General features: G+C 38.3%; 1 protein-coding gene across 2 annotated transcripts in view; it reads left to right on the top strand.

Moving 5' to 3' along the window:
- The window catches only part of LOC118789304 (FERM and PDZ domain-containing protein 4-like), a 48713-nt gene that overhangs the window by 18716 nt on the left and 14469 nt on the right, over positions 1-15528 (top strand). For both annotated transcript variants that reach the window (XM_036545648.1, XM_036545649.1), the window contains exons 2-4: positions 7644-7760; positions 13508-13668; positions 15074-15176. In XM_036545648.1, coding sequence (XP_036401541.1) covers positions 7644-7760; positions 13508-13668; positions 15074-15176 — 381 coding nt within the window. The remainder of the gene's footprint in view (positions 1-7643; positions 7761-13507; positions 13669-15073; positions 15177-15528) is intronic.

Raw genomic sequence — 15528 nt, 5'->3', positions numbered from 1 at the left:
CGTTGTAAAGCTACGTGAAAACGCAAGTTCAACTGCTTAAGCAATTATTCACTTGCCTAATGCTTATCATCCTGAACTCATTTGTAAGTCGCAAATGGACATGACTCATGTCCAAAGATGAGATTCTACTGTAGTGAGACTCCTGATGAGAAAGTCTGTAATTCAGCTTCCCTGTTTCTTAACCCGCCATGTGCGAATGTGGTCACACTTTGTTTGATTTGAATGACTGACTGAAAGAGACAGTGACATGTTGAGTTTTGGCCCAGCCTCTGAGCAACACAAAGAGAACAGCTGCTTTTGCTGTTGGAAATTCTGTGGTCTGCTGTTCACTGTCAGTGTAGGTCTGCGTCAGTGAAGCGTCTGTGCTGGTGAGGCATATCTCTCACAACAATTCATATGGGAGAACTAAAAGAATTTTATGTTTATTGGATGATAAAAATCAAGGATTAACTTTGGAAGACATACTCTGAAACATGCACATCACAGATACGCATTTACTGGATCAATTAAAATAATTGTGCATAGAGTCATTCAGTGACAAACTTAGGCTTTTAACTCATGATCCATCCTTTCTTATGCTGGATTACACTATCAAGCTCTCTTAAAATGCTCTTATCCACACCAACTTGTATAGCTTGGATTTTACATATAATCTGTTTTTACAGTGATATTAAGTAAAGTTAAGCACCTTGGTCAAGAGTATAACCATATCTGGAACTCCCACCTACAACCTTCTCGTTTAAAGTTAATTCCTCTAATTACTATTCTACATGGCTCAACTGTAATTTTTAGCATGGCAGCTATATATCCCTGAGCCAGTTTGCTGGTAAGAGGCATCCACAGATTGATAGGATGTAGACAGGACACTCCTAGTATTTTAACTACTATTTTGCCTCTATGTGTAGTTCAGAATTCAATGAGCGAGGAAGACCAATACCTCTTACCACTTATTCATAGTGATGTTAATTACCTTAGGATGTACAGTATATACTCAAATTACATAACATACTCATATTACAGACAGAGATAATTTTGCTACACTTGCCAGCCATATGCAGTCATAGTGGTATGTGATATTGGCTCCACCTCTCTGATTGTTTGGCCAGAGGTTTCGCACCACTTCACCAGAAGATGCTGCAAGCCTTTATAGAAGGACATAAGCTTAGTGATGAGATAAGATGAAGGTCAGATGATCTTTAAGTTTCCTTGTGAGAAGAAATTCTAAGAAAAGCCCCTGTTTATTTTAGACTTTATAAATTTTGGACAAACTAGGTCACATATTCCTGTAATGATGCATTTGCTTGTGGGCTTATGCTGAATGGAGTTTACATTAACCTGTACATGAATGTACACGATGGGTAGCTGGGCTACAAAATTAACTGGACTGTTGGCAAGCCCTTCAAAAGGCCACCCAGACATTGGAGCAGATTGATTATATTACTGAAATTATATTTGGCTTTCAACTTGAGTAGGTAAAGAAGGAATAAAGTCCTCTCATAAAATACTGCAGAAAATAACATCAAATCCTTGTACATTTTGACACTGTAGTAAGTAAATATGATCACAGTAGATGTCATCACAATGTGATACATCAAAATGTCAATGGAACAGACTAGAGGCCTCTTTACGATTCTTACCCAGGGTTACTGCTACTCTTCTTACCTGTGAAAGATAATGATCACAGAGCATTTCAGTATCATTGCCTAAAAACTAAGAGTAATAAATGGCAGGTTAATACTGCATACTACCCACTCAGAGATAAAAAATGAACGCAACTCAAAAGAGCTGTGTGATCTCCCACTGCATATGTTGAACTTTGCTTGTGAGTGCTTATGGTAGCAAATTATTTTTATTAGTTCGTGCTATTCTGAAAACATTACTAATGACATTTTTCCCTAGAAATGGAGTTAGCTAGTGAAAAAATGATGAGAAATGTGAAATTATCTGTTTAGTAAGACTCTGAGTGAGTTCAAGATGATTTATGTTTGATTACACAGTACTGTTGGAAAGAAGCAACGCAAACACTGACTTGTGACAGACTTGTAAAAGGCTGTATGCACTGAATAACCACTTAATCTGAATCAACCCTGCAGGCTTTGAGCAAACACTATGGCAGCCTATGGAAAACTGGAAGACCAAAAATGACAAGTGAGTGGCAGAGAAGGTTACGTTGGGACGGGCAGCTATACAGGTAGCATATTAGAGCTGCTGAATCACTGAATGTAAATGCCCCCAAACACTGATCAAATCAGTTTCGGTATATGACTGTGTGAATTTTTTTATGATAATTCAATACATGTCTCTGAACTGTACTGAACAAATCTTTTCAGTCACGTACTGAAAGAACTGTGGTGTGGAATGAGTGCTAGTTAATAGGTATTATAGAGCAATATAAGTATGACTCTCTGTTTTTCACAACCACGTGACTAACAGGGATTTAAACCTTAATTTCAATCATTATCCTCCAGGTGTCGTAGGCACAGTGTTTAAACAATCACCACAGTCACCTGACTAATTGTAGAATTAGTGGCTAATTATGACTTTCTTCAAAAAAATCATTTGGCCTGCGGGTAGAAGGAAAGTAAAGAAACCATGGAAGGAATTTTAAGAATGCCCATGGCAAAGAGTACAACACTATCTGCTGGGTACTCTGCACAAAGGGAGATTTAATTTATTTTGCACTAGTGGCATCTCTAAAACAAAACACAGTAGAAATGAGTGGTGAATGGTCAGGCAGAAGTTGAGGGGAACCAGAATTAGAATTAAGATGTAAAAATGAGCTGAAATGTCCATCACGAGTGGTTAGTGGTTTATCAGCGTATACAATATATATGGAGGGCACTGCTTGTTTGTATGTGTGTGTGTTTTGTGTGTACTTTGTGTGTATTTTGAAGTAACTAAATGGTGATAAAAGGAGTCTATACGTTTCATATTAATGTCAATTCTAATTAACAATATGTTTACGATATAAAATACATTGTAAAATTTAAAAAATCATGACACATCAGAAAAGAGGAACAGTAGTCACAAGTCAAATCTCACTGGCAGGGATGGATGAACAATTAACAAGACAGCTGCCAAAAAATACAAAACAACGGCTTCAGAAATTACCACAGATCTTAATTTACACTTCTATGACCTAGCCTCAACAAAAACTATACATTGGCAGCTTTGTAAAGCTAATGTTTAAGATAAGACTGCCATTTGGAAGCCATTTGTAATCAAAACCAATATGCAACAACAGTTATCATGGTGTAAGAAGCACGAAACCTGAGAAGTGGGAGAAATTAATATGCCCTGATGAGTCGTCTTTTACTCTTCTCCTACATCTGGACAGGTTTATGTTTGGAATAAGCCAAAGGAAGCATTCTACCCACACTGCCTGTTCCCAGCTGTTAAACATGGTGGTGTATCTGTTATTGCATAGGCAACCATCTTGTGGGAGTCACTGAATCTGATTATTGTTCTGCACAAGTGAAGAGTTTCAGTATAGAATATGAAGCCATTTTTGGTAACCAGGTGCATCCTGTGATCCAAACATTGTTTTCAGAAGATGCCTCCATATCCCAAAACAACACGCCACCCCCCTTTCCGCACTGCTAAACGAACTTAACAGAGATTTCATGAACACTACGATGAAGTCAAACATGTTACATGGCCTCCACAATCAACAGATTAATAGATCACTGAAGATGAGAAGTTCTGGAACACAGAGTGCCGAGAAAATTTCCACCTCCTTCATCTCTTAAAGAAATGGAGACTTTTCTTCTTGAAGAATGGTCCAATACCCCACTACTAACAATTCAAATGCAGTTTGGAATATTCATATTCCCTCTTTGTGTAGGCCATGCTACAACAAGCTAGCCAGTTAAGTAGTGTACAGTTAAGTTAAGTACAGCAAGCAACTCAATTGATGTCCACAATGAAACATCAATCAGACCACACAACAAATGTCTCACAGAGCACAGGTTCTTTATTAGTTATATTAATATGCACTTACTGTACTATTATATAGTGCTAAATTATTAATGAAGCATAAGCCTCAAACAAAATGATTATGGTTGCAAAGCCATCAATTCCAGCTTGTTAAGCTAAACTCCTCTATGAGAACAAGTCCCTGTGGTTCATGACATGTGCACAGTTTTGAGGAATATCCCTGTATGCCTAGTTCAATGGCATCAAATCTAGCCCAAGCTGCATTTTTATGCATTCTGCTGTCAAATCCTCTTATTCCACAAACTGTGTCGATTTGTTTGCTCCATGATGAGAAGGATTAAGGGATGAAGTAGACGGATTTGGTCCGAATCTGCCGGGCAGTTTTCTGCTGCCATAGTCTTTCATTATGAGTAAAAGAAACAATTTGAGGGGACACTATTCAACAATGCCTCATTTTGACATAATGTGACAGTCTAAATATTCTAAAATGATGTGATAACAATTGAATGTGATTGTGGAATAATAGCTGCTAATGTGGAGAAGTGTCTGTAAAAAAATTGTGTTTCCTTTGTCTTAAAAATGGAACCAAAGGACCAGTATTTACATGGTAGTCCCTGTCCAGCCATCCACTGCTCAGTCATTTTAAGGAATACAGAAGATTTTTCCGGTCTTTCCTGAGGGTGTAAAACTGACATGTATGTATGATTAGTTATTTGGAAACTGAACAAATTAAAAATGGTTCATCTTGACAAAATTTTTCATCATTTTCATAAGTAAATAATTCATCAAATAAAGTATCAAAGGGAGATAAAACGATTGTGTACACAGTTCTTGAATCACTTGGCTTAATTTCTGCAATTAGCAGAACCCCCAGAACTTTTTTTTTTTTTCTAAACATTTATGATTGCTTTCACACAAAATCAAATGTAAAACTTTTTTTTAAAAACAATAACTACTAGTCTCTGCAATTCATACAAAACTCAATCAAGTATCAATTTTATTCTCTGAATTAAGCAAATGTTGCCCAAAGTATTCATATACACAGATACAGATACAACAGATACAACTCTTAATTGTTTCACCGTTCAGACAATTATGGGCCCTGAACCAGAGGAACCTGAATCCCAAAGAAGGTAGGGGGGATCTATATCATCAATATAGATTACTATATATAAAATTGATTAAGGATTCCACACCGGTGGCAAAGGAAAGGTGTTCACTGCTGAACAGGAGGCAGTTACTGTGGAAATGGTTATCATCAACCATGCGGTCCGTTTGAGGGAAATGCAAAGTGTCAACCTACAAAGCAATGACACCTTTCACAATGTAAAATGCTGTAAGCATTCCCACCATCAACTGGGTCTCAAAGAGAAACCAGCTGATTATAAAGTAATGCCTATGAAAATGAGGGAAGGTCTATGACCATCATTTAGATGGCTTAATGTTCCCACTGAATTCTATGAATGCAGATGGGCAATCACAGCTGAGGATTGCCAAAGATGGTTTTCTCCTGCCACAAAATTTTTCCCTTCCTGTGTTGCATAAGGTGTGACATTGATTAAAATATGTGGCTGGACGGACACCACTTGATGAATGTTCTGGAAAGTTGGAGTTTGAGATCTGTTTGTTTCATTTTTGCTTTCTAATTGCTGTGCCCAGTGAATCATTGTGTTTTTGGATATTCTGTTAATTCTTGATTGATTTATGTTTGCAGAATTTATAACAGTATTATTATATTTGCATTTTTATAAAAGAACACAAAATAGGAAAGGTGTACATAAATACCTCTTTGTTGAAATGACGTAAAAGCATTTTCAGCTCCTCAGAGGTATTGTTACTGCTTTCATCTTTTGGTGAGAAGCCAGCTGAGTGAAAATAAATGTCTCTTGTTATGGTAACATGTTTACTTGCAGCAGTGAAATGTCTGATTACTGTGTCAGTCCTTCCTGTATAAGAATAAGTTGGACCAAAGAGAAAAGAACACTGAACTTAGGCGTGGCCATGACACGTTGACAGTTAGAGTTAATATTTCCTGCACCTTTATGAAATACAATAGTCAGAAAGAGGGATTCTAATTAGATGTCACATTATCCTGTTTTGATGGGCTTTATTTTCTGACATGTGTTTCACATTCTGAGAGTCTTAGAATAATTTGTCACTGAAATTTGTCATTTCACAAAAGGAAGTAGTCCTGAAGGTTGTGATAACAGTGTCGAAAAAATGAATGGTATTTCACAAAATGTATACGAGCAGTTGAGGCAAGAAATATGATGGGCCTATTGGAAAAAAGGAAAATTGTTCTCGTACCCCAGGAAGAAAAAATAAACAAATAATAAAAAAAATAAAATAAAATATAAAAAGTGTTATTTTGTGGCACACTCAACAGGTAATCTCAGTGATTGAAGTCTGCTGGAACATGTTAAATGGATTTCATGCTATTGCACACCAGAGTTGTGGATTTATTTGGTCGTTCCTGTTATCCAATATTACCCGGAATGTGCACCTTAATGTGAGCGGTTTCATCTCAAAGTGCTACGAATAAACATGTATCAGCTTTCACGTATTACAAATTCCGCATCTGGAGTGTGTAACCATTTTGATTAGAAATTGTAGCTTTTCAAAAAATGGGCAGAGTTTTGGACACAATCAATCATTTTTACATAAATAAAAATAACTTTTTATGTTTCACTGGCATCTATGGTGTGCACTCATCTTGAAATTGTTGTAATCACAGCTTTCTCGTGTTATCAGGCTTTCGAAGCAACAGTGGGGACATCTGAGCGTAAAACCAATTTCATGGGTCTAAAAGCACTGGAGTGAAGCATGACAATTATGCCTTAGAGTCCAGATTACATAATTAATTGGATTTACCTTGAGTGATAAGGCTATGGTTCAGAAATTTGTCATATGGCTTCTTTTATCAAAACATTTATTAACTTTGTGTCGTGACTATGTGCAATGTAACTTCATGTCACGACTCTGGGCAATGTAACATTTTTACGACAGTGGGACTCCCATAGCATTTCTAATATGGATGGCATGTTTCAACCTACACATTTGACTACAGCAGCATGTTTGTGCTAATTGTGTGCGGTATAACAAAAATCTATATATTTATATATATTTATATATCTATCTATATATATATATATATATATATATATATATATATATATATATATATATATATATATATATATATCTATCTATATATATATATATATATATATATATATATATATATATATATTTTTTTTTTTTTTTTTTTTTTTTGCAAGATTCTTTATATAGTTGAATGTTATAACTCATGTATATCCTGGCATGTGATTTCCAGGGAAATTAATGGAAATATGCAGTACTTAATACATCCTTCCTTATTCGGAGTGCCTCATTCACTAAACCAAAGCTCAAATCTACCTCATAACCCAACTATGTTATCTTATGAACCAGTCCAAGCTACCTCTTCTGGGATGCAGATTCATTGTCCTGTGAATTAACATGAGAGGACATGTTCCTCATCCAAAGATGTCTTTAATATTTGGATAAGTTATTTTAAATGTAGGGTCTGCTCATGATATTGTCATTTTCCCCATTCAAAAATGGTATTGCGTGGTCCCTTTCCCACATAGGTGTCACTCTGTGAGTGCCACCTTGAGGGAAAATGTAATGTGTCCTGTGCTTGAGTTCTCGCCTCTCTTCCGTTTCAGCCACAAGACCAAATCGTCTGGCTGGCCATCCCCTTCTGGGACCTGGAGTGCATCACAGGGACCCCCGTATGGATGGGACATGGCCTCCAACAGGGAGGGGAGAGACTGTTTCATCAAGTAAGTGCATGGCCAGAGTGATTAGATATTCTGGGTCTTCTGCAGAGTATGTTATTATACTGGACATGCCGCAGCTCCCAGATTCCTCCACTGTGCATACAGAATACTGATTCTCTGTCTTTCAGCTTCCAAAATCAGACCAGATCTTGAGAATCCTTATCCTTGGAAACCAGATCTTCTTCCCCTGAAAACACACACTTACACACATATTAATGCACTAACAGCCAGACACAAATATGGACACAAACAGACACACATAAAGGCATATATACATGTGAACGCACGCACACACACAACCACACACACACACACACACACAACACAGAGACATGGACACACATAAAGAAAACACAACACACAGAAAAGGACACACTAAGAAAAACACGTGTTCATGCACACACACACACACACACACACACACACGCAAACACACACACACACATACAGATACGTGCATGCACACACACCAAATCCTGTTCTTGAGAGCACAGATGAACAGGAGAGTGTGCACTTGCAGTGCTGTTCTAGACAGCACAGACATGGAGGAGACTGTGGAGTTGCTGCTTTAAAATCACCAGTATAGAAACGGCTTTGATCTAAATGAAATCGGCATTGCGCTGGAGATGTCAGAGTCAGAGGGAGAGGACATATCAGCATAATCGGCCATTTGGTAGGACTGGATATCTGAAGAGAAAAAGAAGAGCAGGTGAAGAAATCTCACTCTCTAACCAAATGATTTTGTAAATGCTGTTATTTTCATTCAGCATCTTGTTTAAAAGGAATTCCCTTCGTAACAAGTGAGCTCTTGGTCCACTGCTGCTTCAGCTATAATTTTTGGTGCTGCAGGAGGGGGAAGTGTTGCTTCTCTGCTTTTTTTGTTTTTTTTTTTTGCTCATTCATCTAGCGACGCTATGCTAGCATATTCCTTTTACATTCTAGAAATGTATCAGTCAGCATGAACAATCTTCACAGGCTTATTTCTCTTCTATTCTTAGTCTCTAGTGAATAGAGGATGCAGTTTGATTTTGAATGTCCAATATAAATGGTTGCAGTGCTGTGATTATGTGCTGTGTTTGCATTGTTATTTTCAAGAAGTCTTATATGGCATGTGTGTTTGCAAATGATCAATAGTGTGTGATGGCAGAGGCTTGTTTTGAGGAGCATGGCACCCCATAAATAATGTCAGATGGGACATCCTCATGACACAGTGTTGAGAAGCTCCAGAAAATGTCAAATACATGTGGAAATTGTAAAATAATTCTTTTTATCAAACACTACTGCTTATGCTCATGGTTCCAGTTTGTGATGCATTTTATTGAAGTATTTCCATGGTTTATCAAGCATATGTGAATAATATGTATACTGTCGTGCCTAACTGTTGCATGGTATGATGCAATACAACCAGGCTGTGCTGAAAATCTGGGAATGAACAAAAGTAGCATTCGACATGTATTAGCATGCATATTACTTTTTTCTTTTTCTGGGAAATGTTCACCAACCATTGCAAATGTTGTTTTATGTTGTTTTCAACACTGTTAGAAGTCTATGGAAAATATGTCTCTGAGAGATCCTGAGGCAGTGGAGATGAGCAGATGCCTTGATTATCGATAGAGAAATTTATCTTTGGTGAAAAGGTGACGAAAACAACAGCCACTAATTATGGCATTATATATATATATATATATTTTATCTGAAATCATAGTTTGACATCCACATCACCATTGTTGCCATTTCTTGTTGTAATTTCCTGTTGTTGCAATTATTGTTAGTCAACTGAAGGAATAATGGATGAATATTTGTTAAAATTGTGGCTGGATATGAATCAGTGGAATTACTGGAGCACCAAGGAGTGATTAAGAAAAGTTATATAGGTAGTCAGAGGTGCTGGGTCGGTTTAGTGCATCTGCTTATCAGAGTGGTTGAAACCGAAATATTGAAACCGAAAGCTGGCAGTGGGAGAATTGCATGAGCTGCATTATCTAAACCATTATCCATCTATTAATACCATGACATCAGTATGTTCATCATGCATTTCCCTAAATGACAGGGGAATCTAACACATTCTGAAAGAATAGCCTTAGTGGACTTTACATGGAAAATAATTTAAACAGTATTATTAAATGATATACCCAGTGGGTCATCACTGGGTCACTCTATATTGGAGGACACATGAAGAATGAAGATTCACATGTGAGTAAACAAGGTAGGGCTTTCTTTTACCGGTACTAGACTGCTTAAAGACCAGAACAATGTGCCATTATGCACTAAGGAAAGGTTGTGTGGGATTGAAATGAATCATGACTCAACCAAGACTTCAAAAGGCGGGACATTCACTAAACCACACAGTACCTTCGGTAGAAAAAGACTGAATTCTGGGAATGTCAGTTCAAACAAAAACATTTACAGTCTGCCAGTGCAAGACTGATTAATTGAGAAGTGATGTGGATGTCATAAATCATTGAATCCGGATGGGAGCAGAACATTTGCAGTAGGAGTAGGCTGGAACAAGGGTTCTGAAATGCGTACAAACAGCAGTGAATGGGAGTGGTAGAAGGCTTAGTCTCACCACGACAGTGATCAGTGTGAATCCACTGGCTAATAGGAATGCTCAGTACTTCTCAGACATCCAGAGATCCCCTGGTCAGCCGGAGGCGATAAGGACAGAAAAGGGGCCATATTTATCCATTTATTTTCTCCATGAGGTTGGGAAAATAGAAGAACCTGTCACCTTGACAAAGTGTATCTAAGATGATTATTACAGATAAGTTATTACAGTTAACAGAAGGGACCTAAACTTCCACCCCAACAAAAAATATAAACCAAGTACAGAATTATACGAATTTCTGACTATATAGAATTGCATGTGTGTAATATACATGGATGGTTTAGTATAAGTGTAGCATACCATGGCTAATTAATGATTATGACATTTAAGTGATACAATACAAATTCTATTATATATTTATCACAATCATAACCATTCTAATCTTTGATCATTGTTAACATTGTTGTTTTGTACGTACGACTGTGTGGAACGTGGACCAGAACCCTACAACAGATGATTGACGGGTAGTTAGTAAACAGGGCTCCTGCTGTCAAACAATAATTAATCATGCCTCATTAGACTCTATTATCGTTTGTGCAATCGGGAACCCCATCCTTGCAGGTACGGCTACATTATCATAATCATCAGATGTGCAGAACTGCCACAGCCATGGCAACGGTGGCCATGGTTCTGCCGAACAACTGTATCCTGTTTTAAATAATGGCCACAAAATTAGTCCATCCTGGCTTAGAATGCATTCCCATTGGGGCTGATGTATTTTGATAACAGCCACTGTAAATGTATCTGTGGCTGTGGGAAATTACTTCAAATTGGGGAGCCATTAACACCTAATGGTGATGATTAGGAAGCATCAGAGGCAGGGCTGTCATCACATTGGGAGGGTGGCCATCTATAGCAGGTGGCCAGCACTGGAGATGAGACAGCTCACTTCCTGAATGCAGAGGGCCATATGTTTTTCACTGCGTGCAATCTGTTGTGGTGCCGTTGAGACCAAACCTAAACCAAAGCATGAGGCAATCTGTGGAGCATTCGGTGAATCTTTGAGCATCGCAAAGTTGTGTTCCACGTGTTTCACATTCTGTCAAAAGCCCAATGTCAGAACTGTGTTAGTTACCGCTCACTAGATGCAAAATCATTTGCTTTCATATTGTTATGGTAACGTGAAATAGGCCAAACAGCCCGCTCATGGCAGTGTATTTTGTTATATGTTCTTATTCTCGTGATTTATTTACCTCCCCACCTCTGAGAGTTTTATGTAGATGTCTGTTATCAAACATGTCTGCCTTCTGGCTTGCTGTGTAAATGTCTACCCAACCTCCTGCACCCCGCGCTCCCTCGCAGTGGTTTGAAAGATTAATTGTGCCTTTTCATCGCGAGGTGGAACAAGTGTCAGGAGTGATGGTGAATTGCACACTGCCTTCCTGGCCCACAGCTTTAATTAGCCAACAGTGTGGGCAAGACAGGGAGATCTGCAGCTGAAAGGAAGAAGAGGCAAAAGGGGAGAGGAGAAAAAGACCGTGGAAAGGAACGTCGCGAGAGCACTTTCATAGGGGATGGATTGTATTTCCAGCCATTTATTTGAGTGGAAGCACAGAGGCGCGATGGGAGAATAGGGGCGAGGAAATGAAAGACAGCCTCTCACCAATATTCGATACCGAGGAACGGAGATGATAAAAGGAGCAATTTCACGCTCAAACTCTGGCATCACTTTCCCCATAGGTGTAAACCTGAATAAGGATTCTCACGTAAGTTGGACATGCTGTGCGATAGCAGTGCATTCTGGGACTTAGTGGGTGAATGACAAAAAGCAAGTCTTTTTTTTTCATTTGGTTATGTTTACACAGTACCCTTTCATAACTACTCTTATTCATCTGAATTGCAGTGAGTGCTTTGTTATGGTCATATTTGTGAGAAACAGGTAAAATATTCATTATGGAAACACAGACATGCATTCTCTTGCTTTTTTAAAAAAATACAAGGTTGCTGCATTTGTTTGCCAGGTGAATTAATCTCAGAATTTGCATATGCAATGTTCATTTAACAATTTACCATGTAAACCATTTTGACTGGACCCAGTGATTGACTTAGGGGCTGATTAACCCTGCTGCCATAACTTACATTAAATCTTAATTCCTTTAGGTAGAAATAAATCACAAAATTGCTGTGCTATTTATAACAAAAGGTAATACTGGATTAAAACAATTATTGATTTTCCTCCAGAGACACTGCTTTTTTTAAATGAGTGTGGCTTTTTATCAATAGAACACATGCATACTGCTGGTATAATTGTGCTAAGGGTGTTTTAAAGGCTGCCCAGGGCTGTTCTCTGAACAAATTAAACCCAGAGAAGTAAATGATTGGACATACAATATATTTATCAGTCAGGCTTCTATTGTATGTTACATTCAATATGTTTGATGCCTCCAACAAAAAGCTACCCTGGGATTTATGTCATTGACTTTAATTGGTACAAGGACCTTAAAATCAATATCAGTCTTCAATTGAATATGCCATGTGAGAAAGTGATTGAACAGTGAAGTGTCTCGTTTTAAGTGGACACAAACTCAAACCCTGAAATGTACCTGGTATTAATCAAATTCAATACGTTTGAAAGTTTTTCCTCTGTCCTCTTCATATTTCTGACATGTTTATCATTAAACATTCTTTCTATAAGTTTTCTGCCTTAAAAAAATTAACAGCCCAAGTATCTCTCTTGAAAACCATCATTTTCCAGCTCATGAGAGCCTGTGCAATGACTTATCTCCTTCCCAGTGTGACTTTTGTAGGCATATACTTGGATATGATGGTCATGGGCAGCACAGTTTCCTTCTCAGGGAGTGGTTTGTCACCACAGATTAAGTCTTGTAGTTTATGCTAAACCCTAAATGCTGTATGAGTCATCTGCCCACTTTCTTAAGAACACTGTATGGATCTCTGCCATCCATCTAATATAAAAAATGGTAAAAACAGTATTCAGCATACTAGTGAGTCTATAAATATGCAGATGTGTGTGCATGTGTGTGTGTGTGTGTGTGTGTGTATGTGTGTGTGTGTGCGCGAGCACTAATCAGTGTGTATTAATCAGAGATGGGGCCTGATTGATGTAATGTTGTATGGATGTATGCAGTGTCACTCAGAATGCCAGTGTTAAATAAAGTGACATATGTTTCCTCTCCCACAGTCACGTATCCAAAAGCAGCTCGCTGGAGGAGGTCCGTTTGGATGGGGGACAGTTTGTACCCCCAGCGCCCCGCAAGGTGGAGATGAGACGGGACCCAGTCCTGGGATTCGGCTTTGTGGCAGGCAGTGAGAAACCGGTGGTGGTCCGCTCCGTCACCCCAGGTAACTGGGTGATTGTTGTCTTTCAACATCATACTGCAAATACCTTAGACATATCATTGACATTCTTTTAAATCACAGGCAATCAGTACATTGGCAGTAAGGTGACTGTGGATTTCAGCTTTTATCAACATAACCAAAGTGTGCAGTGTGCAAATATCATTTTGTTTCCTCCTGATTATTTGGCCTAACACAGCTGCAGGAATTTGATTGGTACTCAGCGTGAATACTTTTCGTTCAAGCATTAATAAAACTACACCACGATTTGGCCAAAAGCAAGATCAATCGTCAGTGAGTGTAATAAAAAAAAACATCATAATAATTTAAAAAAAAAAACTGCTTGCTGGAAATCATCATTTAGAAGTGTCCATTCTTAGTTCTGGTGATACACATTTATTAAAGTTACACCAGCAGCTGTTTGAAAGCTCTAAGAACAAGTCATTCAGGTTCCCATTGGGTAAATAAGAACAGCTGGATCAAAGGCCAGAACCCTTTGTCTGTGGCAATGCTGTCCACTGAAACACCAAAGAGCTTTTTTGAAACGGAAGCTCAATGATGTTTTTTACCATTATTCGCAGGCTCATATTAAGACAGAACATACTCATTAATGTTTTTCCCAATCTGAGACCAAATAAGGTCTAATTGAAGCATGTGGCCAAAGCATAAAAAGGCATCATAGTAATGAGTCAGCGGAATCGCAGAGACGGTCTGGAGGGAGCCAGTATAGAGCATACTGGATAAAGGCTCACACCACAGTGAGACCACCTTGGGGCATTTCACAGGACGAGGCTGCAAAGTAAATGGAAGGATACAGTGTTTGGTTTTGTTTTTTGTTTTTTTTTTTCTTCTCCATATAGAAATAACCAGTGTTTGAATCACTCGCATGGCCTCCACCTCTCCTCTCCAGAAAGAGATAGTTAGTCTGAGGATTACATTATCACAGTCAAACAGACTCACTGCAAATAATTACTGCATTCAAAAATCCATGCGCATATTCAGAACAGAATGCCTTCATTTCCCTTGTGTTCAGCAATAAAAAGAAGGAATCAAAAAATAGCATTTGAGCACATCTTGAATTTTATGGGACTCAAAGTGATACAGTACACAAAAGATAAAGACAAAACACTGCAGTATGAATGAAAGATAATTGTTTTTTTTTCTCTGTCAGTCATACCTTCACATAAGCATCTATTGCAGTGATTATTTCACTGTTTTTGTGTTTACAGGAAAAACTCGCTTTTTGACATATCATTACATCGCATGAAATGACCCTCTATTCATGTGTACAAGACAGGCAAATCATATTAATTTACATCACCAGTTGTGTTTTGCTTATGAGTCAAGTTTACCTTTTTTTGACTTTATTGGTTCAGAGTGGTCTGATTCTCTGATCCTGTGCATGTTGTAGGTGGTCCTTCTGAGGGCAAGCTCATTCCAGGGGATCAGATCGTCATGATAAACGACGAGCCGGTCAGTGCAGCACCCAGGGAGCGAGTCATTGACCTTGTAAGGTAATGTACCTGCGTGTCCAAATTAAACCAGCAAACCTGTTTTGATTTTGGGGGGTAATTGTGTCTGGGTCTGCTCGCCTACACATTTGAAGCATTCCTTTCAACCTTAGAGTGGCAGAGAACTGTCCTGAAACAACTGATTTGAAATAATTATATCAATAACAGAATTTAGGCTGTGTTCTGTAGACCCATGACATCCTCCACCCACCCACACCTTCAAACATTTGCAGAAATGTGTGGAGTTAAATACGCACAAAGCTTTCCTCATTGATGACATGTTTGTTAACAAAACTGTCCCCAGCAATACCCCTTAGGCTCAGTGATTTCCATTTGATGTGACTCAACAGATCCC

This window comes from Megalops cyprinoides, chromosome 14 (genome assembly GCF_013368585.1).
Source record: "Megalops cyprinoides isolate fMegCyp1 chromosome 14, fMegCyp1.pri, whole genome shotgun sequence".
In the NCBI taxonomy this organism is placed as follows: domain Eukaryota; kingdom Metazoa; phylum Chordata; class Actinopteri; order Elopiformes; family Megalopidae; genus Megalops; species Megalops cyprinoides.
The sequence above is the reverse complement of the archived record's forward strand: the minus strand, read 5'-3'. Positions and strand labels throughout refer to the sequence as shown.